General features: G+C 39.8%; 1 protein-coding gene across 2 annotated transcripts in view; it reads right to left on the bottom strand.

Moving 5' to 3' along the window:
• Positions 1-23,652, bottom strand: part of Plcb1 (phospholipase C beta 1) — a 694,761-nt gene that overhangs the window by 61,853 nt on the left and 609,256 nt on the right. Inside the window, exon 32 of one of the 2 annotated variants that reach the window (XM_085833871.1) lies at positions 19,067-19,184. The exons of the other annotated variant lie outside the window; for it this stretch is intronic. Within the exon in view, the coding sequence (XP_085689997.1) occupies positions 19,086-19,184 (99 nt within the window). The 3' untranslated portion in view covers positions 19,067-19,085. The remainder of the gene's footprint in view (positions 1-19,066; positions 19,185-23,652) is intronic. 2 annotated transcript variants of the gene reach the window in all.

Genomic DNA, 23,652 nt, shown 5'->3' on the forward strand with positions numbered 1-23,652 from the left:
CTTTAGTCAGCTTGTAGTAATAAGCCTGCAAGAGTGATCCAGGAAATGAGATCTGAGCTATGTAACGTGAACATTTCCAAACCAATGACAATATACAACCCCAGGTCACTTCAGATGAAATCCCCATTCGCAGGCAGTACTTCATGCTGCGCTCCCAAGCAAAATCCTGAGAAGACGACTAGTCACACACAAAATCACAAAAATCACTAGTGTTTAAACTGCTTTTGCAACAAGTGTATTCAGCCGTACTATACATGCCTATTTAGACGGTTCTGAGGCTTCTCTAGTGTACTATATCCAACAGCATAGTTACTTCGTCCTCTCTAGAGTCCCATGCTTGGTTATCTCTCATAATTCTGTAGTCTGCTGGTAGGTACCAACAACCCCTCAGTTGCACAGCCAGAGAGCAGACGATTCTTTCCCTACTTCCTTTCTTGACACCTTGCACCTAACTCAGCACTGGGTCCTGCTTCACGTGCTCCGTCTGTTGTCACAATCCAGGTTCATACAGCTAATGGCTCTCGTTGCATTAATACAATGGGCACAGACAATCTCTTGAAATGTTAAGAAGAATGCTTGGTTAGATGAAAGCAACAAGGATCTTGAGTGACTCTATGGTAGTACCAAAGAGTGGGAAGTCACAATGCCAATGGCACCTAAAAGCTCAGTCAGTAGCCAGGCAGCTTCTGCTCACACTGAAAAATAATGCAAGGTTTTGAGTGGCAAACTCACTGTTCCCAACTGACTTCAGTACTCACGGTTCCCAACTGACTGCCTTACCCGATTCCTTGATCTCACTTTGTCTCATACTGTCCATCTGTCCTTTGAGACGCTCATCTCTCTTTGCTGTGTGTATTAGTGCTCTCTGTATTCTTCTTGGGGACAAAACTGTCATGAAATAAATATTTGTAATTTGGAGCTCCAATCTTTATTTCTATTGTTTATCTATGTATTTACATATTTATACTGGTAAGGACTGAACTCAATAGCTTGTGCAGGTTAGGGAAGCCATTCTCAGTATTGAAAACCAATTTTGATGGCTGTATGACAATCAGTGCCCAACTGGGCACATGCCTCCTTGTCTGTCTATCTATCTATCTATCTATCTATCTATCTATCTATCTATCTATCTATCTATCTATCTATCTATCTACACACACACACACACACACACACACACACACACACATGTATATCCTCAAGATTACATGTGGTTTCTCTCACATACTCTTCCATGTCCACATCACATAACCACACTTCTCCCGGATTTGTGAGAAGCAGTAAAATGTTTAGTAATGAAGCAGAGCCTGGGTCCAGTCAAAATTGGGCATCCAAACAAAATACTAGACAAAACATTAGTGCCATCATTTAAACCCATGCTGTGATGGTTTTGGTTTGATTTTGAAAGTATTCTGGAAGCAGGTCCTATCCTGAGGTTTTTGTCAGTGTCTGAGGAGCCAGGAAAAGAAACAGGATATTACAAATTGATTGGTGGTGTTTATCATTACCACATCCTCCTTTAGATCTCAGAATATTTTATTTTCTTTGCATCTACTTGACATTTAAGAATCAAAGTTTTTTTTCTTTTCTTTCCTTTCCTTTCCTTTCCTTTCCTTTCCTTTCCTTTCCTTTCCTTTCCTTTCCTTTCCTTTCCTTTCCTTTTCTCTTTCTCTTTCTCTTTCTCTTTCTCTTTCTCTTTCTCTTTCTCTTTCTCTTTCTCTTTCTCTTTCTCTTTCTCTTTCTCTTTCTCTTTCTCTTTCTCTTTCTCTTTCTCTTTCTCTCTCTCTCTCTCTCTCTCTCTCTCTCTCTCTCTCTCTTTCTCTTTCTCTCTTTCTCTTTCTTTCTCGTCTCTGTCTCTGTCTCTGTCTCTGTCTCTGTCTCTGTCTCTGTCTCTGTCTCTGTCTCTCTCTCTCTCTCTCTTTCTTTCTTTCTTTCTTTCTTTCTTTCTTTCTTTCTTTTGTAAAAGCAGACAACAGTAGGCACAACCTAGTAATATATTGCAAGGACCATCTGCAGATAGAACACTTCTTTGTCACCCTCTTTAGCATTTTTCACTATGTTGAAATGATTCATTATAACTGTACAGAGAAAGTGCAACGTAAACTCCTTCAGACTAAGCTGCTTGAATTCCCCCTGAGTTCCTCAGAGGGCATGAAGCTTGTCAACTTCTTTGGTGGGCATCTCCAAACCTGCCCTCTTCCCCATGAGCTGCACAGTGGCTGTACCTGCTCTCTGCCCCCAGATGGCCTAGAGTTTCTCTTGTTTTATGGTTGGAACACAGTTCTGCTAAATGTAGAGTCTCTCAAGCAACAGAAGGTGCTTGGACTCCTCTCCCTGCTTTCTTTCATTTGTGTCTGTTCCATCTAATCTCCATAAAGGACCATATCTCTTTGTCCTCCCTCCCATGCACCTGACCTAAATTAGGTTCCCAACCAATCATATAGAATGAGTTGATACTGTTTTAGCTTGCTCAGTAGAGAATTAGCAATGTCAGCAGCATGCTCTATCAGTGTTTAAGTGTGCATTGCTGGCTGTCAGTGGCTTTGTCAGCATCTCACTGGGTTGACAATGACATCTGTCTTAGGCTTTCATTGCTGTTAAGAGACACCATGATCAAGGCATCTCTTATAAGGGATAACATTGAATTGGGGCTGGCTCACAGGTTCAGAGGTTCAGTCCGTTATCATTAAGGCAAGAAAATGGCAGCATTCAGGCAGGTATGGCACTGGAGATGCTGAGATGCTGTTTGCCTTGTTCCAAAGGCAAACAGAAGACTGTGTCTTCCAGGCAGCTAGGAGGAGGGTCTCAAAGCCTATGCTGACAGTGATACACTTCTTCCAACAAGAATGCATCTACACCAACAGGGCTCCTATAGTGCCACTCCCTGAGCCAAGAATATGCAAACCATCACAATATCCATCACTCACTTGCTGAGTAGAATTAGCATCTTATCTTGCTAGTTGACACTGTATCCAACAGTCAGATTATCCATGCCATGTAATACAACCAATAGAAATTCACGTTTAAAAAGAAAACCCAGGTGCAGAATACTTTAAGTATTAAACCACAGATTGTTGGTCCTGTAAATAGGTCTCATGTTGTGCTGAATGACCCTGACCTGTCCTTTGCCGTCAGATGGATACAAATATATCTCTAGAAAGAGACCATGTGTCAAAGTTGATCTACCAAGCACAGACCTCAGGATAGTGCTGGCTCCCAGAATAGCATTTTAAAATCAAACTAAAGTCATCTCCACTCAGATTTGCTTTGTCTAACATTTTCTTTGGATGCCAAAATCTGAAAGGACCCAGACTCTTATATTTGTGACTTTCCGCATAAGAAATACTGAGTTTAGTTTTTGTATGTTTTTCTATTATCTCTAAATTTACAAGAATTTCATCTCTACTAATGATAGACATATTAGTATAATGCATAGTATATATTATAATATATACTAATTAGTATGGCCTATGCATAACAATTATCTGCCCTTCAAAGTATATTTGCATGAGCAGTACACATATCCACTTTTGCTTAGACATATTGTCAATAGTTGTATAAGTTTTGAGTTTATTTTTTTTCTGTATCAGTAAGGAAATCCTCCCTTGTCCACACGGCACAAAGTAGTGAACATTATCTTCTAAAGATTTAACAGCTTTATGCTTCACACTTAAGCATTGAAAACCATGTAGGTGTGGATTTTCTCATGTTGTGTTGGGCATATATCCATTTACATTTTCCTCATATTGATGACCCACAGTCCTGGCACCATGGATTGGAAAGTCCATTCTCTGCTGATGTCCAGTGTCAACTCTGTCAAAGAGAGTTTCACAGTGGGTGTAGTTCTTCTTGTGTAACATTTTGGTGCCAGTGTTTAATGTGCCAAGAACCCATCAGTATCTTTAAGGTTCCACATTGATGATTTTCATAAGTGATAACATTTTAAAGCTTAAAGTTACCTTAAAGTTCATTACTGCCTAACTCTTAGATCTCTGCTTTCTCACACACATTTGGGAATCTACTTAGCACATTCTACAAGTGTTGAGATAATTTTCTTGGCATCGTACTTCATCTATAGATCAACTAGGACAAATTCTTTTTATACTGTTGGCTCTTGGCACACATAAGAGTGTTATAATCAGGCTTGTTTGATGTTTGCTAGTTCTGTTAGATTTCGTTCATAATTTTCAGTATTCGCTGCTAGCATTATTGCCAGATGTAAGACATTTGCTAAGGCATTTATAAAAATTAAAAGTTATGCTAGCTGCTTGCTGTTTATTTATGAAAATGCAGTTGATGTTTGTATCCCCTTTGATATTCAGGCTACCCTCTGTATGCTTATTAAAGTAACTTATCTGTGAATGTTTTGAACAGATACACATCATTTATAAAGTCAGTCTTTCTTCAACAAAAATCCCAATGGCATACTGCGTAGATAGGATAGTAGAGACATTTAGGCCTAATAGGAATGGTAATCATGATGCTACACACACACACACACACACACACACACACACACACACACACACACACACACGTAAAATATTAAGTTGTGTGCAATCACTAAATTCCTCTCATAATATCTCATTTTTTTTCAATTTGCTTCATGTGTTAGGCACTGAGAGAAGAGTATTGAACATTTTAAACACAGAGCTGGATGTACAGTGCTGAGCTTGGTGACACACATCTTTTGAGAGAACACAGTGGACACACACACGATGTTTCAATTCTTATATCCTCTTGGACAATTGGATGTTTGCCATTCTGTAGCAGCCTTCATTTATTTTAGCCTAAAATTCACTTTCCAGTTAGTTATGTTTTGTCTGACATAGTTTTCTTTACTTTTGATGTATAACCCACCTGAACCATCAGACTCCCAACAAGTCCTTTTCAAGCAGTGTAGCACTGAAGTTTTTTAAGTTCAAGCTGACAGTCTTTAATATACATGAGTGGACTCTTGTGTATATGTTGTAATTACTAATGTAATGGGGTCTGAATTCATCACCTCACTTCATGTTTTCATCCTTTCCTTTCCTTCTGTGTTTATTCCTTCCTTTCTCGGCTGCTTTCTGTTGCCCTGTGTTTTTTAATCTTAGATTTTTCTGCTCTGCCGTTTATGATGCTACAACTTTTTTATTCTTTCAGCAGAAGTTCCAATATCCACTATCCTACAGCCCAATTAATGTCTTCACATTCTTCCTGAACAACACAGGGACTCATGTTTTAATATCAACTTCTTTAGAATGAAGCGTGGCTTCACATTTTATTTCTATAATATAACCACACAATCCATCATTATTTTCTTACACAGACATGTTTTTTTAGATTTATTTGCTAATTTATCTCTCGGGTGTTGCTATTCAGTCTTCCACTCTGTGGTTGTTCTTCCTCTGACTGTTTTCCTTATCACCTGCTGGTGAGTGAGCAGCATTGTTACTATGGTGCATATCCTGGTGGGTTATTTTCCTTTGTCTCTTTTGTTTTGTTTGTTTTGTTTTGTTTTGTTTTGTTTTGTTTTGTTTTGTTTTGTCTGGACTAGGCTTAAAAACATCCTCATTGTTTTCTGTCCTTAAGTGATATTTTGGGTTTCTGAAATTTCAGTAAGTTTGCTCTGGATATAGAACTTTTTTAAAAAACTGCATCATGTTTATGATTCTGATTCTATGAGTTTGTGTCCTCCATTGATTCTAAGGACAAAGCATTCGGAGCCTCTTCTCCTTTTACTCTCTTACCTCCTTTCATTGAGTCTGTTATAACCCCTAGTATCTCTACTGTATTTCTACATGTCTTTGACACTCTTCTACATTATGGTATTTTATTAATTGGCCATCTGTGACTATAGCTATGCCTTGGATTTTATGTAGAACAGTGTTCTGCATTTATGGAAAATCAATTTGTTTCAAGTCAGCTTCAACCTCATTTAAGTTCCTGACTCACATTATCAATCTTCCACACACCTGCTCTAGTGTCTCTCAGAATTCCCAGATCTCTGTCTGTAGCATTCTGTCTGTCCTCAGCTGCTCCTGTGCTTCTTTCTCGGAGACTTTTGCTGCATCGAGTGTGGTCACTTTGGTGAGATGATTTGTCTTGGAAGTTTATATATGTGCAATAATAGTCTAAGGTATGGCTTAAAGACTGATTCCTTTATAGAAGGATTATACCAGCAGTCCTAAATGAGATACACATAGACCAAATACTGGGTTCATGAAGTGGTATGAATTCAGGCTTCTAGTTTCTGTGAGAAGCAGCCATGGCCTCTCAGGGAAAAGCAAGCAAGCAAGCAAGCAAGCAAGCAAGCAAGCAAGCAAGCAAGCAAGCAGACAAACCAAAAAATCATTTTCTCTTTATAGTACATCGCACCTTGAAAATACTATTTTCTTGAAATTCTATATAGTAACAGTTTTCTTCTTTTATTTTAAATTGATGCATGGTCAGAACCTTTGTGACTCCCCAGTGTCCCAGTTTTAGGAAGTGTGTTTTTTTTATGAGACACTTCATGTTGGCTGCCTTCCCTTTTCTTCCACTGTCCAAACACCTCAGCAGATACCCTCGAGGGGGAAGCCAGCTCACTCTTCCCTGCTTTTGGGCACTGCGTCCACTCAGAAACACCTCCTCTGGACAGCCATTGCTTCTTTCTGTCTGTTGATGTCTTCAGACACATTTAATGCAGCCTAAGTTTTAACTGTCTCTGTTTCTCTTTCTAGATGTTTTCATAACTTAAATCATTTCCTGAAGTGGTGATTTAATCACCATACAAATTTAACTTTCACTAACATTCAGGTAGTTATAATTTTTGTATGAAAAAAAATATACCGAAGTTTGTTCAGAACCAGAACCTACAGTTAGATCAGCCACAGATGTGGAATGTTATGCTGAGAGAAGCACGTGACTTCAGGAGTACTTCAGGATCACTGAGTCTACTAAGAACCAATCAGGCTTGAAGGGCTCATTAGCAGAAACAGGATGGCATCAAGGAACCATAATGGCATCTCTTAGGCTGAATTGGAGGTTTGAAAAGCTAGACATAGAAAGAAGGCCCTTAGAAGTGAATGCAGATGGACAGCCGGAGGAAAGTTTAAGATCCAACAAGCTCCCACTTAAAAGAAACTTTTATTAGTAATAGATTCTTTACAGTAAATTTTTGAAACCACACATAAAATGAATGAATATGCTATTTTTAGAAAAACAAGACGACAAATAATACATATAAAGAGCTGTTTTGTACCCACGACAACCCTATCCAATCTCAGCGTCCTTCTCATGTTAACCATGTTTTAAGTTGGTAAGTAAACACCTATGACTTCTGTATTTATTCGCATGCTTATCTGTGCCTACACACCCACTCTCTAGCATCCGTTGTCTTACATTTCAGTTGCATTTGTAGGTTGCATGGTATTTCCATGTGTCTGGACATGTTTTTCATCAACTCTTCTGCCTGCCAGGCCACAGAACTCTCCAGTCAGCCCCTTCAGAGTTGTGAAGACCTGGCTTTGCTCTTCACACATCCGTATTATCTGTAGAGAAGCTGACCCCACGCTAGCTTTCAATCTGTCACCTACAGTTTTCTTACTGAAAATGTTTGGCAATTGTCTCGTGCTTTAGATACTGTAGATTCTGGTTTGGGGCTTTTATGTGGATGTATTTTTGCTGCTGCTGTTCTTGAGTACACATGTTGGATCTCTTGATAATTAATCTATGCCTTTGCAGAAACATTTCCTATTGTAACTCAATGATATTTGTATCCTTTGGTCTTCTTTGGACAACCTTCCCCCTAAGCGCCTGGCCCTGGACATGCAGCTACATACTGCCATGTTACCTCATATCCACTTTCTTGTATTCTAATTATTTAGTGATCTCCTGTATATAGTTGTCTGCTCTTCATTTTCCTCTGACTCTTCTGTCTCTCAATATCATTTTAGAATCATTAAGTATCACTTCTCAACTATCCTATAGAAAGAAACAAGATTCCTAAAGAATCTCTATATCAGTTGTATAATATGATTCTATATTTTATGGGTTTTGTTTTGTTTTGTTTTGTTTTGTTTTGTTTTTGAGACAGGGTTTCTCTGTATAGCCCTGGCTGTCCTGGAACTCGCTTTGTAGACCAGGCTGGCCTTGAAATCAGAAATCTGCCTGCTTCTGCCTCCCGAATGCTGGGATTAAAGGTGTGCACCACCACCCACCACCGCCCAGCTTATGGTTTGTTTTATAGTATACCGAACATATACTATACATACACACACACACATATATATGTATATATATATATATATGGCAGTAACTGAATTCCTTTATATTATATATATTCAGTGTTTTATGATGAACAAATACATTTTAAATTGTCAAATATTTCTATATCTAATCTCCATGCTGTATACTGTAACTCACAAGAGGGATGTATGTGGGAAAAGAGGATGGTTGGAAGTGGGGTTGGAGTCCATACAAGAAATCTGGAAGCTACACTGCAGGCTTGAGCCTGGCCTCACCACCCCATGAGAGCATTGCTTTGGCTTCTTTCTATTTCTGGTAAATCAACATATCAGCTTGCTTAGGTCAGAGTCCTATCTTAGGATTGCAGGCCTAGCAATACCTCCTTTATTTCCCCTTTCGATGAATATAAATTAAAATTACCCCAGCCCTTCAGCATTCCTTTATGTCAATAAGAGCACAGCAATGATTTAAATGCCAGATATGAACAGAAGCCCAGTGGGGAAAGTCTCTATTAAGGAAGAGAGGGTGAGGCTGAGGAAAGACCACCCCTGCACACAGGCAGAAAGGAAAGCACAGCCCTCAGGGGCACAAAATTGAGTATGGAGTTAACAAGCTGCCTTCCCTCTCTGTGAAGATAAACCTGTAGCCATAGCCATTAAAAAATGAATAAAAGAGGGCACGGTAAAGAGCCACGGAAACAAACAATGCTGGCTGCAGACACCATCCTTTTATCTAACACCTGTGTAACAGGGATGCAAAGGTTGACTGAAAAGAAAAGACTGGAGTTTTAAAATACCAGGCTTTGTACTTGAATAGTAAGTATGGGGACAGCTAGGCAGAAAGGCCCAGTTGGTCATCTGTTTGCTACATCTAGACAGACTGACAAGTGTAGAAAGTACCACATATTGTACAGCATTCAAAGAGAGAATACACTAGCGGCAATATGATTTACTTGATTGTATGTTCTAAGTATTGAAAGAGATGTTTCATCAGAGTTCATGCCAATGCAATGAGCTGTTGTACCTTTATGTCTATACAGCCACCCCACTACACCACTCTCATACACACACACACACACACACACACACGACAGCCTTCTCTATTCATGGGATCTGTTATTTATGAATTCAGCCAATCATAGAATCATGGATCAGAAATGTTTGAAACAAAATTGGATTTGCAGTGGCAATGTACAAATGTTTGTTCATGCCAGTGATCTTTAAACAATGACAATAACATCCATCATCACAGCATTCACCTTGTATTAGGAATTAAAAGTGAGTTGGAAGCAATGTGCAACTCTAAGCTAACACCATGCCACAGTATATAGGAAACATGAGCATCCATATATTTTGGTACCTGTGGTGGCCCTGTAAGCAAGTTCTCATGGATACTGAGGTGTCAGTACATACTCAAGTGTATCTTATAGATGCACTGATAGATGGATTGTTGTATATGGGTGCTTCTTTTAAATTAACTGCTTGTTCGTTACAAGTGATAAGAAAAAAGAAACCCAGTCTCCTTTACTCATTCATAAGTAAGGATTTTATTTACAAGATTAGATATCTAGGTGTTGAGAGTTTTAAAGTGTCGCCTTTGGGATTTACAATTCTGTTAGCTTTAGTGCTTATGCAGAATGTCCCCAAAGGCCAGCATCCAGACATGGACCAAAATGTAACATAGCTGAGGACACCACCCATTATTCTTCATCCTGGGCTCTCGGAACATCTCATGCGGCAGCTTTTGTCGTGTTTTAATTCCACCAATAAGATTTAAATACTGCTTACAGATTTTAGACAGGCCAGTGTTGTAGGGTGAGCTCTGAACATTTAGGTACAAAATTCAAAAGAAATAGTACAGATCTTGAACTTCCAGCTGAGCTTAAGCCAGAGAAGAGGGAGTGTGCATGGGTCACATGCAAAAGCCTTGCTATGACTGGGCCCTGGCAGGGGCAGACACTAGGTATCACCATCTTTCTGGCAGTAGCAGACATCTTCTGGAATAAGCCCACAAAGTTATATGTCAAAAGTCAGTCCACGTTTTCTATTAGGAATGTTTTATTTATTCAGTTCTAAGGCATATTAGGCACCTCCTAAGGTTTCCTTCTGGTCCCATTAGTGGGTTGGGTTTTGTGTGTGCAATATTTTCTGTTAGAGCAGATATTATTAAGATAGTCTGAGGTTTTAAGGAAGAAACAGATTTTAACTATGTATTTGGGGCGTGTGTGTCATAGATGCAGCATTTGCCTCACACGCTTGAGGAAGTGTGTTCAATCTTGAGCACCACAAAACTCGAAGGAAGAAAATTCTAACTTTTACTCTGCAGACTCCAGTCTTTCAGCGATGAAAATCAGAATGCTTTTTCTACAAAATAGGAGATCTTAAAAGGTTTTTCTTAAAATACTGCCAAACCTTTCCATGAATGTATAAACGCAGTAGAGAAAACTGAAGAAGAAATCAAGGAAATGCTGGTGTCACCTAAGTCATACGCCTCTTGTTCCCGAGAGACCCAGGCGTTCATGAAGCTTTGTTATTTGCCTCCTTATAAACGTCTATCTGTCACAGCAGGTGTTGGGTCATGAGAGGACATGGTGTCCAGAAAGTCTGAAATTAGGTTAGAAATCTCCCAGGTGACCAATTCTCTTTCAGTTGACTCAAGTAACTCACTGATCCTAGCACAGCCCTTGAACTGCCTGTCTGTGACATGGCTGTGATTTCAGTCACAGCAGATATATCCCTAAACATGGCCACTGAAGATGTGAGGGCCACAGATCCAGTGAAGGAACAGAGGCAACTATTCCCTTTCAAATTAATAGTGGAAACAGACCATTCCCTTCGTTGCTCTGAAATTCTGCTCCCTTACAAAATTGGTTGCCCCATGTCTTGTGTGGGTAAGTCTCTGCGTTAAAAGCTGTCCCTCCCATTTCTTTCCTTCTCAACATGGAGGAAAAGTCTGTTACAGAACTCCTTGTATCTTTAGGAAGAGCAGTGCTGCAGCCTCTGACCTGCAAACCTTTCTTCTATGTCCTCTCAAGGACCAGCACCTCACTACTGGGTTGCTCATGTCCTGACATCCGAAAAATCTTGTAGAACTCACTGTGTGAGTCCATGGTCTTATAGAAATAACATGAACCACCAAGCCATCATCATATGAATCCTTTTTTGCTTGTTGCTAGGCTTCAGGTAGCATGTCACTTCCTATTACTGGGACATACAATACTTCCATGCCCTCCTGAGACACACAGGATGTGGACCAGTCAAGACTTTTTCCAGTTTGTGGCCCAGAGAGGCATACACAAAACCTTACCTGCTACTCTATTTTCTCCCCCATTTCCTTTTATATCCAAGTCTACAGTTGGAAGATCTGGGCTCTCCTCATTCTTTATTCATTGTCCCTGGCACCACTGTCTTTGCAGAAATAGTAAGACTGTGACCTCTCAAGCTGGCTTATGGGTTGAAATGGTCTGAAAGAACTCTGAGAAATCTCTTGCAATCCTATTTTTCAGGATGTGTATATCTCATCACCGAGAACCTTCTCTTTTCGGAGCCTCATCCTTTCCTAGAAAAACTCCTCCTCAGATGTAAACCTACAGCTTAGAGTGGGAAAAATGATTTATCCTGTACAGAATGCTTCCCTCCACTATGAGGTGGAATGGATTCTAACTACTGAAACTAACATTAGCCCCCTATTGGGTGGTAGATGTCTCAGTAGAGCAGCCAGGCAGGCATGGAGCTTTATGGTGTAGGAGATCATGTTGTAAATACTATCATTAGAAGGCACCAAACTGTAAACAAAAACAACCTAGCATTGAGGTGGTATCTTCAGGGGTAGTTGAAATTATATTTTATTATAGTCCGGCCCATATACTCAGTAAGATAATGTCCATGGAGAGAAAAGCTCTCCTAAATACCATGAAGGTAGGTGAAAGCATCTGCCTTGGTCTTTTCTTTGGTTACCATCTCCTTTATTTCCTCATGTCAAACCTCACTCAACTATAAACTACAAGGATTTACTAACTTCTCAGCCTCTGGGTATACTTATTCTGTTCACCCATTTTTCTTGTAGAACTCAGCTTCCTTCAGTCTAAAATTTGAGAAGCATATTAGATGAGCTGTTATTCATTGCCTCCCACCTCCTCCTGATCCTTCCAGTGTGTCATCTAGACCCCATTTCTACTTTCTACCAGTTGCTCAAAATCAATGAAGCTACTGACAACGTCCATGCTACCAAAGCCAAGGAATAGTCATCTTTGGCTATAGTTTGAATAAATCAATCACATTTTCAGAGCAGGAAATTTGGTCCCAGTGTCAGAAGTGGGATACTAGAGAAGTGACAGATAGATGGATCAGTAGGTTGTGACAGGGGTGGCTTTGTTATACAAGATACCTGTCTGGCAACTTCTTCTATCTTGCTATGTAAAGACTTTGCTACAGTGTCGTCCACCAAGACAGGCTGGGTGGATGCTCAGTAGAAGCTAATGGTGCATTCTGGGACTTCTGAACCTCCAGAAGTGTCAGCTGCAAAACTCTGTTGTGCATCAATGAGCCATTCTGGATGAGCTGTTACAGCAGCAGAAAGCATACTGTCAGAGCAGCTTTAGACACAGTGGGCAGTTCTCTTCATGCTGATGTTTGATTTTATTCTTGTCCCCCACCCCCCATATTCTATACCCTCCATTATGTTTTTCCTTTCTATTTCTTTTTTTTTTTTTGCCAGATTTTTAATGTTCTCTTTTTTCAAAATACATCAAGGTTTCTATGTGTCCCATCATATAAATGTGGGTAGATTTGGGATCCCCAATCTCCCCTTTTCCCACCAGTGTTGTAAGCCTACAAATCTCACTTGGAGAAAGGATACAAAATGTAAATTATTTAATCATTTTGGCTTGAAACTGCCCACCTGTAAGTACCTTAAGAAGTGTTATAGTGACCGCAGAAATCATAAGTAGGGCTCTACTCAGAAAACACATACAATGCAGAGTTATTCTCAAGAGCAGGGCCAGGATGGGTCAGCTAGTGCTGCCAATTGTTCCTAAAGAACTTGGAAGAGGTCATTTTAACTCCAGTTCTTCACATTTTAGAGTTCACAAGTGCGACTTAGCCTTAGCTTTGGATAGAGATCGAAGATGCACTCTTCTAAATGTAAACTCATTTTTCCAAGTCTGAACATCTTCGGACTTGGTAGAAGATGATGTAGAGGGGTGAGATTGGAGAAATACGCTTCCCACAAGAAAGGAATTTTATCTCCAAACTACTTCTTCCCCCAGGTTCTATTCAGCTTCACTTACCCCCTCTTTATTAAGACTTTTAGAAGATTGAACCAGAAACAACACATTCTATAAAATGAGCTGGGAAAGTGTTGGCTTGTCATCAGACACCAGCGAGTTGAGTCTCTGCAATGGGAAGATTGTTAACGTGATGGCTGAGGCAACTTTTATACAGACATGTTGCTGACTGGGTTACAGAACTGTTGTGAAGACTGAACTTATGTTTTAGGAGACTCTTTGTTTTCTCCAAAATAGTACCTTCCGGTTACCTGGGAGATGACTGTTTCAAAAGATACTACCACCTCTCCCTGTTGCAGGATGAAATGCACGTGAAAAGTAATATGATGCCATAGGAAATCTTGTTTGGTTTATAGTGAATGGGTACTATGATTGGAACATGATTTGTTCTCTTTGAAACCCATGGAGATCTAATCTCTACTATGAGATGTTAAGAAGCAGAATAAGGTGAGACATTTAATAGGAGATTAGGGTTCTGCCTTAATGAGTGGCTTAATGCACACATGTGACTAGGAGATTAATGAGTTATCTTAAGGAAACAAAGCAGGGTTGCTATAAAAGCCTATTCTCAGTCTCTCACCATGCGATGCCCTTTGCCGCCTTGGAATCCTGCCAGCAAGAAAGTCATCATCTGATGTGGCCTCTGGATCTCAGATCAGAACCATGAGCTGCAATAAATCTCTTACCAGCTCAGGTAGCCATTGTATTGTGTTATGAACAACAGAAGTAGATTACAAGAGGGATGGATAATCATCTTTCTACAGTGGCAAGCTCCAGTGGGAACTCTGTATAAATTCTAGGAACACCCTGTGTCAGAAAACCATAGAGTTCAAGCCAGTGGTGTACTGGCATGTGTTTGACAAGGGGCTTTCTAGAAAGAAAAAGTGTCCTATTCATAGAGCGTGGTATTTCTCATGGTATAAGTTCTCGTACAATGTCCAACTTTAAACAATCAAATAGATGATTTTGAACAAGGGTTAGAAGAAAATACTGTTATAACCACCATACAGATCCTAAATGTTAAAATATAGGTTGATAATGATGAAAACAGGTACCATTTTCTTTTCCCAGTTGAAAATTTAAAGCCTGCTATGTAATAGGCACCTTTTAGTTGAATTAATGAAGGTAAACAATAGACACTGTTCACCCAACTATAGCTTTGTAAAGGAATCATAATTCCCACAGGCCAGAGAACTAAGCAAAGACATCGGACTTTTTATTATGGATGGGTACAAAACTGAAAACAAACTATTTTCATTTTCTCCAGGATGAGAACACCAATGTGCATCATTAAGATATAATTATAGACTCCATCTCTCAGTGGTTAGCTTAGAGGAGCGCTATCGATTCTAATTTATTTTTCTAGGCCATCGAGGCTCCATTGCTCTATCAGTGACCCTATGGACTCATTAAATCTTTCAGCATGATATTTATGCAGCTGTTTAATGAGTCCTCCAACACCTTCAATTCTCTGAATCTCATGCCTATTATTTTAGAGGTAAACGTCTGACTTTAATTAATCATATCCTTCATGGACTCAAAGGAGATCACAGAAAAGTTCCAGAACTTTCTGTTGGTAAAAGGATTCTTTGTTTCCACATTTAAAGATCTTCAAAGACACACACTGCAGCCCTTAGTGGTCCCTTTAAGTGTTTAGACGTCCTTACTCTCAGAGAAATCCCTTTGTTTCTTGCTTAAATCTTTCTAGATGTAACCCAAAGCACTTGCCTCGCCTCTGTTGTCAGTGAAAACAAGCAGGGTGAGAGGTCATACACCCCAGAGAAGCCCATTCCTGCTGTGTGAGTGACACTTAGATACAATCTAGGAGATAGCTCTCTTTCAAGATGGCCTTTAGCTTTTCTAGTGTCCATGGGGGTGGGAGGGTGGGGGTGGATGGGAAACTAGGGTATAATAAATGTAACCTCAAAGGATATATGAAAGCCAATTGCTTATCAAATAAAACTAGGCCCATAGCAAAGCCTACACACTATTCCTTCATATATACTAGCTCCTTGTACACATTAGTTCCTAGTACACACCAGCCCCGTATACACACGAGTTCCTAGTATGTACTAGCACCTTTCTAGGATACTTCAGAAGAAAGCTTAATTATCAAGATGTTTATAGAGTACTGGCGATGCAGCAGATTTTACCAAGGAGAGAGTGAGATGCCAAGGGAGTCAAATCCATTTAGTCTCTGGTTTGAAGTCAGTCAAACACACACACATATGTCACTACACACATATGCTAAAGGTGAGCAAAGGCAGGAAGAGTGGTGAGGATGCCCACTGACTCTCACACCTCAGGTTCCTCAAGTGTACCCCACAGAGAACAAGAAGACAGCACAAGGGACATGGTCAGAAGGTCTTGATAACAGTGCACACTGGGTAAATGCTATTATTAGGATAAAACCTAATACATTTTATTGTAGGTAGCTGACTTTTAATATACCAAATCATAGAGGAGCTGTGTGTTCTATTCTTTGGTGGTCCCTGCTGGCAATGTCTAGAACACAGCTGACACTTAATGAATACTTGTCATTAACATGAATTTCCCCAAGGCAATATCTTCAGTATTTTTAGGGAATGGGACTTTCAATAGATCCTTAACTTTTTAAAAGGTTCCTTTTATTTTAATTATGTTAATTATGATTATATGTGAGCACTGTGCCATTGGAGTCCAGAAGAATATGTCAGATCCTTTGGAGGTAGAGTTCAAGGCATTTGTGAGCTATTTGACATCATGGATGCTAGGAGCTGAACATGGGTCCTCTGTAAGAAGAGCAGTGAGCTTTCCTAACTGCTGAGCCATCTCTCCAGTTCCTCCTCCCCCTAGGCTTCTTATCTAATGATTTATGTCCACACAAAAGGAGAAAGCACTTTACTTAGAAGTTTGCCCAACAGTTATCTTTCACTATTAAAAAGAGACATTATAAGGACCACTGAAAGCTCGGTCTATCTGTTCAGCCCTACCTATTGATCTCCAGCTAATAACTCACAGTGTACTTTCTCATCAATGCTGAAGGTGTGCACTCACAATTTTAAAAACATGAACTTCACCTATTGCACACAAGTACTCCTGGGAACCACCTTCTTAATATCACAAGCTGTGTGTACTACTAGCTTTAATTAATTTGCTCATTTTATAGTTGGTATATGGAAATAGAAGTGTTTAGTGAAAAATATAAAAAACATTTTGGGAAAATTAAAATTGGAACAAAAAATGACTTTTTATATACTGTTATGTAAGAACAATTTGTCTTTTTTTAACTATAAAATACTATAATTGGTTTTTTTTTTCTGGTTTAGCAGTGAGACCTATTTTTCATGAGCAGTGTGAGGTTGGTTTATTTTTACATCACCCTTTGTCTCTGCACAGCTAAAGGGAGCAAACTAACAATGTGATTAAAGATTTTTTGGGAAGTCCAGGTATTATGGGAATAATCTTTTAACAGATAAATAATTTTGGCTCTCTGTTTATTTGGTTGGGTGTTTTGTTGCTGTGTGCCATCCTGGAAGGTCAGTTGTTATCCTGAAGGGAATGAAGTTGTAAATGAGGCCATCCAAAGCCGAACGGAATACTAGGGCAGAACATAGCATGCATAGTCCCTATGCATTTGCTTTGAAAATAAAGCTCAAGTCTTGCATTTTTAGGATCACTGTCATTTGTAACTTTTGAGAGAATCCAGAGTTCTACCCATCACATAAACTGTCTCACAATGGCTTTCCATATAAAGCCAGTGAGATGGCTCAGCTGCTAAAGACACTGGCTGCCATGGCAGACCTGAGTTTTATCCCTGGAACTCGCAGAGTAGAAAGAAAGGACCAACTCCTGCCAACAGTCCTTTGACCTCCACAGAAGGCTGTGGTGCCTTCTTTTCATGAAAAGAAAGAAACCGATAGTCAGCAAAAAAAAAAAAAAAAAAAAAAAAAAAAAAAACAACACAAGAAAGAAGCCTTAACATTCAGATGAGGAAGGTGTTTCTAAATTCCCCTTGGGGGTTGCCTGTACAAGATGGAAACCTGTGTAAGCCAGATTTCCTCTTTCCCAGGAATGAGCTCTATTATTGGGTCAGGTCGGTACAATCACTGATGAGACGGTGCGGTCAGAATCAGAACCAAGTTCTAACTTTGCCCTCAAATGCTCTCTGTCTCTTTCTGTGTGTCTCTCTGTCTGACTGTCATCTCTGTCTCTGTGTCTGTCTGTCTGTCTGTCTCTTTCTCCCTCCCTCTCTCCTTCCCTACCACTCACCAAGAGAAAATAATGATATCAAAGGAGCTTGACTTATCTAATCAAGCTCATGATTAGATAAAAACAAAATTTAAGTTTAGAGACAGCTTACAGCTTTTTCTGTAGGCTTAAGACAGAATGTAGGAATGTTCTAGAACTGTGGCAGTCACATCATGGTCACAGAAAATGAGGGACACCTGGTTAGAAAGGCAGATTCATCTACCCAACTAGACCTCTTGGATCAGGATATATGCTCAACAGCATGCCCAAGTAATTTACCAGCCCACTAAGATTTAATCAGCACTGAAAAAAATCTTGCTGTTAAAAAAAGGTTATTTAAATATTTTAAATGTTTCTTAATCTATCAATTCCCAATTACAGTATTTCTATGGATTATATATAGTACAATATTTCAGAACAAACACATGGCACGTGTGTATAAGGTCAAAATATTGGTGTACTCATTACTTCAAACATACCATGGTGTGTGTGTATTCAAAATCTTTTCTACTAATTACTTTGCATATACAATTAAATATTGTTGCTCAGGATTAACAAGGCTACTGTGCTGTTAAGAAGTTTGACTTTTTTTTTTTTTTTTAATTACAAGGATGTCTCATGTCTCCTCCCAAATCCACACCTGGAATGGCACAGACCGGTTTTCAGATAAGTTTAAGGAATACAATAGATTTTTACAACACTACGGCAAGCTAAAGCCCTCTGTTCAAAGTTCAAACCTGCAGTTTGCCTCAGCCTCTTGCTGCTGACCCACCATCCCTGCTGCATGGGTGCGATCTAGTGCTCTTGCTTCTACGAACTCAGGGCTATGAGCTGCCCTCTTAACTCCAAATGCCACTCGATAAAAAAATTAACTTTGTAGAATTTTTACAAGGAATACTATGGTGCAGAGTAGAATGGGTTAAGATTCCCTGAGAGACTGCTCTTGTGCTCTTGGGGTGTGGGCTGCACGGGTAACGGGGTTAGTGGGAATCACAGGAAAATACACTTTCAGACTGGGAAGAAGAGATGAAGAGCAAGAAAGAAAACAAAGCATCATTAAAAAGGGAAGCTAATTTCGTAAACAGAAGGAAATGGAAGAAAGTGGAGGGAAGAATGGGAGTTTATGTTGGTTGGAAAGAATGTAAAAATAGAGAGAGCAATACCAGAGGGGTACAGGAACAGCCAAGGGAGGCATTCCAGATGTGCTGGAAACTCCCCAGGAAACAGGAGGGACTGTGGAGGAGGGAGGGTGAGGACCAAACAGGCAAGTTGACGATGCCTGAGCAGGGCATGGCCACACAACCACCCTTCTCTCAAAAGGGCCCTCCCACCCAGTCCTACCTGGCTAGAAGGACGGTGCTCACCACTTGAGGGCTTGAGGGTTGGGGGGAGTAAAGTTGGGGGGAACAGAGGGGTCCTCATGGCAACCTTCCGACAAGACTGAGGAGGAGCCTTCCCCCTGTGTGGAGAAAAAGGGAGGCTGTCATTTCTCTGTCAAGGAAATGGCTTTCGGATTCACCTGGTGTTTCAGACTTAGGTCTGGGTGGTCCCTTGCTGTGCCATCTTGGAGTAGCAGTTTAACACCCCCTCCTCCCTCAGCACCGGCAAGGGTAGCATGGGACCCAGCCTGCCAAAGCCACAGTGGTTCTGCTCATTTACTTCTTGGCTTTTCCACATCCTCTCCAGGGATTAGATACTGAATGTGAAGACAATGGTGCATATCCCACCATATCAAGAGTCCTGGGAAAAGATGATATTGGTGGACAGCTTTTTGCTGGGATGAGTTGACCCAACGAGTTGTTTTAATACTCCATTTTTCATTTGCAAAGAGAGAATGTTTTTAAATGCAGTTAATTTAAATATCTCTCTACGTAATCAACAACAACAAAAGAGTCAAAAATCATTACTGGAACTCCCTTCAGCAGCATCTATGTGGTTACAGAAGCCATGTTGAGATTATGACAGCCCATGAATAAATTGGCATGCAGATTAATGAAATGTTCTATATTAAACAATTACTTCAAATATTTACTGAATAGGAAGAATGTGGCAGGCATTGTTCTTGGGTATTTAGAGTGCTTAGACATCAGGAAACACAGGTAGAGAAAATGGAAGAAGATCATGTCCCCTTGCAGCTTGTCCCCTACTGGGAAAAGACAATCAGACTTCAGAAGGAAGTCTATGACTGAAGGAGGGGTGCCTCCATACAGTGAAGCACAGAAGAACATAAAGGGAAAAAAAAATCCAGAAATGGAAGTCATTGTGGTATACAAATTTCAGATTTTTTTCATCTTTATGTGTTTGGATTTTTTACCTCAGTGTATGCCTGGATGCCATGTTTATGCCCAGTGACTACAGAGGCTAGAAGAGTGTGCTGAGATCCCTGGAACTGGCGTTACAGATAGCTGTGGGCCGCCATGTGGCTGATGAGATTTAAACTTGGGTCCTCTGGAAAAGCAACAAATGTTCTTAACAATCTCTCCAATCCTGGCAGGCTCAAATGTAAACAGAGTGATCACTCAAAGCCTCCTCAAGATCAGTGATTTGACAGAGACTTGAAATACAGAAGGAGTTGTTCATTAAACACTTGTGGTATGAGGAAGCAATCTGTACAGGAGCCAAGGGTGGGATAGGCTGTTGGTTGGGGTTCAGCAAAAAGGTCAGTATAGCCTAAGCAATGGTAGATAAATGCAGATAGGAAGAGAGGATCCAGAATGAAAGGGCTGGATCTTGTGAACCTCTACTGTAAGAGAGACAGAGGCCATCAAAAAGGCCTTGGACAGAGAAGTGACTCTATTAAATGATTAACTTTTGCTGCCAAGATAGGACTAGGCTGTATCCTTTTGCACAGCTCTAGAGAAACCATTTTAAAATCCAATCGACATGGCCATGCTGTCTTGGCCAAGGCAACTAGACTGAACTTTTACTTGATGTCTTAATACACTATGCTCCCAGCAAATCCTAGGGGTCTCTGATTCCATCTAAATCAAAGAGTGGTTAAGTGAAATGCAGTTTGATCTTTTCAGTTAGAAATTCCAAAAGTTCCTTGTCAGATTCTGAGATTCAACTAATGATAGTAAACACAGACAACTTGTGCCAACTGATTTTTGCTTACATAAGGTGTATGAATAGGACTCCCATGGTTGACCGGCTATGCCAATGCTTTTGAGGTATAACCCAAGAGATAGAGAAAGTAACTTAGTGTTAGCTGCTCTTTTCCTGTGTAGAACAGAAGTTTCTGCAGTTTTCTCGGCACAGAGCCATATACTGGCACTTTTAGGAAAACCTTTCAGCCCCCATATTTGATTTACCAAGGACATGAAGACTTAAGCTCTACTGTCTTTGGATAAATAGTTATATGTCTTTCTTGATTTGAATCTCACCATATTCCCCTTCAAAGGCCAAAGGCTTGAGTAAAATCATGCAATGGTTTTCAGATTATTAATTATACCTTTATATATTTTGCTTTAAAGATATTTACAATGTGTGTATTGATATTGTTAATTGTCTCTTTTATCACAAAGAAGGATTTGAAAGTTAGACATATAGTGAGAATTTAAAATCCAGTTAGTAGTAGAAAAATGCAGGCAAATCATGTACCATGTCTTGGACGCAGGACAGGAAACGGAGAGAAATCCCCAAGTTCCCATCCGTGAGTATGCAGGGGTTTTGTTTGTGTGTATGACAGTGGGAACATGGAACCCATCAGTAAGATCTCAATGCTAAATTGGTGTTTACCGAGAAGACGTAGAACCATAACTCAAGACCATCTACTTAGCAGGTAGAGTGTATTCCTTCTGGAGTCTCTGCCTTCTGTCCAGTATAACTGACTGCATATTCCTACACCACCTTGTTTCTAGGAAGGGAAAATCCAGAAAAAAGATAGAAAGCAAGCAAAGATTTAAACCTGAGTGAGTGAGTAGAGTAGAGTCAATGCATTAAACAGAGAGTGAGGAGAAAAAAAAACCTATCTACAAGGAAGCACAGAACAAAAGGATGGAAACAAAAAACCCTAAAGTTAAGGGGGAAAAATGGAGTAAGAGTGTATTTGGCCTGAGAATGCACACATTTATAACACATGCAGGCATGTGTAATACACAAGTGAGCACACACACACACACACTTGCACACAGAGTAAAATCCCGGAAGTTAAGAAATACATTGGGAATAAGGACCCATTGTTTGCTACCCTGGCGGCTGAGAGTTCTGGCAGAACAGATGAAGTTATCTGCCTGACCATTTCAAACACACAGATACATTTTAGAGATGTCTGTCTGGTCATTTTAAACAAAGAGATACATTTTAGAGTTATCTGTCTGGCCACTTCAAACACACAGACACATTATAGAGTTGTTTGTCTGGACATTTCAAACACACAGACACATTATAGAGTTGTTTGTCTGGCTACTTCAAACACACAGACACATTATAGAGTTGTTTGTCTGGCTACTTCAAACACACAGACACATTAAACAGTTATCTCTCTGGCCATTTCCAACACAGAACCATTAATGTTATCTGTCTGGCCATTTCAAATACGCAGATACATTACAGAGTTATCTTTCAGGCCATTTCAATTACCCAAATACATTAGAATTATCTGTCTGGCCACTTCAAACACACAGAGACATTATAGAGTTATCTGTCTGGCCATTTTAAACACATAGATACATTATAGAAACAGTGTATAAGATACAAAAAGAAACCCAAAACCCAAAAACTATAAATGAGGTCAAAGGGAAGAAATACAAATTAGGTCTAAAGAACTACACTAACTGATGCAGGAAGGTGGCAGAATTTTATCCCCAGTGAATTACCAGAAAGTAACTGCCAACACAAAATTCTGTATCCAGAGAAAGTGTCATCACAGAGGGAAGACGATGTGGATTTTTGTCCACATTTTCAAGATTGATTGATTTTTTTTATATGAGTTCGATGTAGCTGTCTTGAGACATGCCAGAAGAGGATATCAGATCCCATTATAGATGGAGTGAGCCATCAGATGGTTGCTGGGAATTGAACTCAAGACTTCTGGAAGAGCAGTTAGTGCTCTTAACTGCTGAGTCATCTCTCTAGCACCTTTGTCCAGATTTTATGTTTAATGTTCAGAAAGGAAGGCTGCGTGCGAGTGTGTGAACAAACTGAATGAACGCCAATGGCACAGCGTGCACTAGTCTCCTGACTGTCTTAGGAGTTAAAAAGTCCTTATGGTGATCTCATGACATTACCTTTTTCAGTGTCTTCAGTAAGGACATCTAAAACCAAGGGACATAGTGTAAAATTAGAAAGATGCTTCAGTGGAGGCACTGTAGGAACCTCTCATCCTGTACCAGTGGGCTGTATAACACATGTTGATAGTTTTATTGTATTTTAGAGGATTGGCCAGAGATTTTTGAAGCTTTTTTATAAAAATTTGTTCTAAGTTTAAACAGTCTCCACAATCACCACAGGTCTCAAAAATAAGTTGAGATTGGACAAAGAGAAACGAAAATGGTCCCAAATTCCCTGGTATCTCCCCAAAGGAAAGCAACATGTCTCAGTTTTATGGTCAAGAAACTAAAGAATAACAATATTTTCCTTCTAAGACAATTCTTTACATAGGTTAAAAAAAAAAAAAAAAAGGAAAACAACCTCATATGGAACAGATAAAACCAACCTACTGTGTGCGTTAATTTGACAAGTGTAGCATGGGCCAAAGGCTGTTGGCTCTCACTCAGGAGTTTGAGTTCTCCTATGAGAAGTTCTAATTGATACTGGCAGGAAAATCTATTCTTGTCCACCAAATAGCAAAGATAAGAGGAGGGACAAATGAATTAGTGAAAGAAAGGTCTAACTTTAAATCCTCAAGTTAAGCCTCTCCATGTGAATGTCAGCTGCACCCACACTTACATCTCAAAGAGCAGCAGCTGTTTCTAGCATGATTGACT

This window comes from Mus caroli, unplaced genomic scaffold (assembly GCF_978045245.1).
Source record: "Mus caroli unplaced genomic scaffold, Mus_caroli_1 scaffold_2, whole genome shotgun sequence".
Classification (NCBI taxonomy): Eukaryota; Metazoa; Chordata; class Mammalia; order Rodentia; family Muridae; genus Mus; species Mus caroli.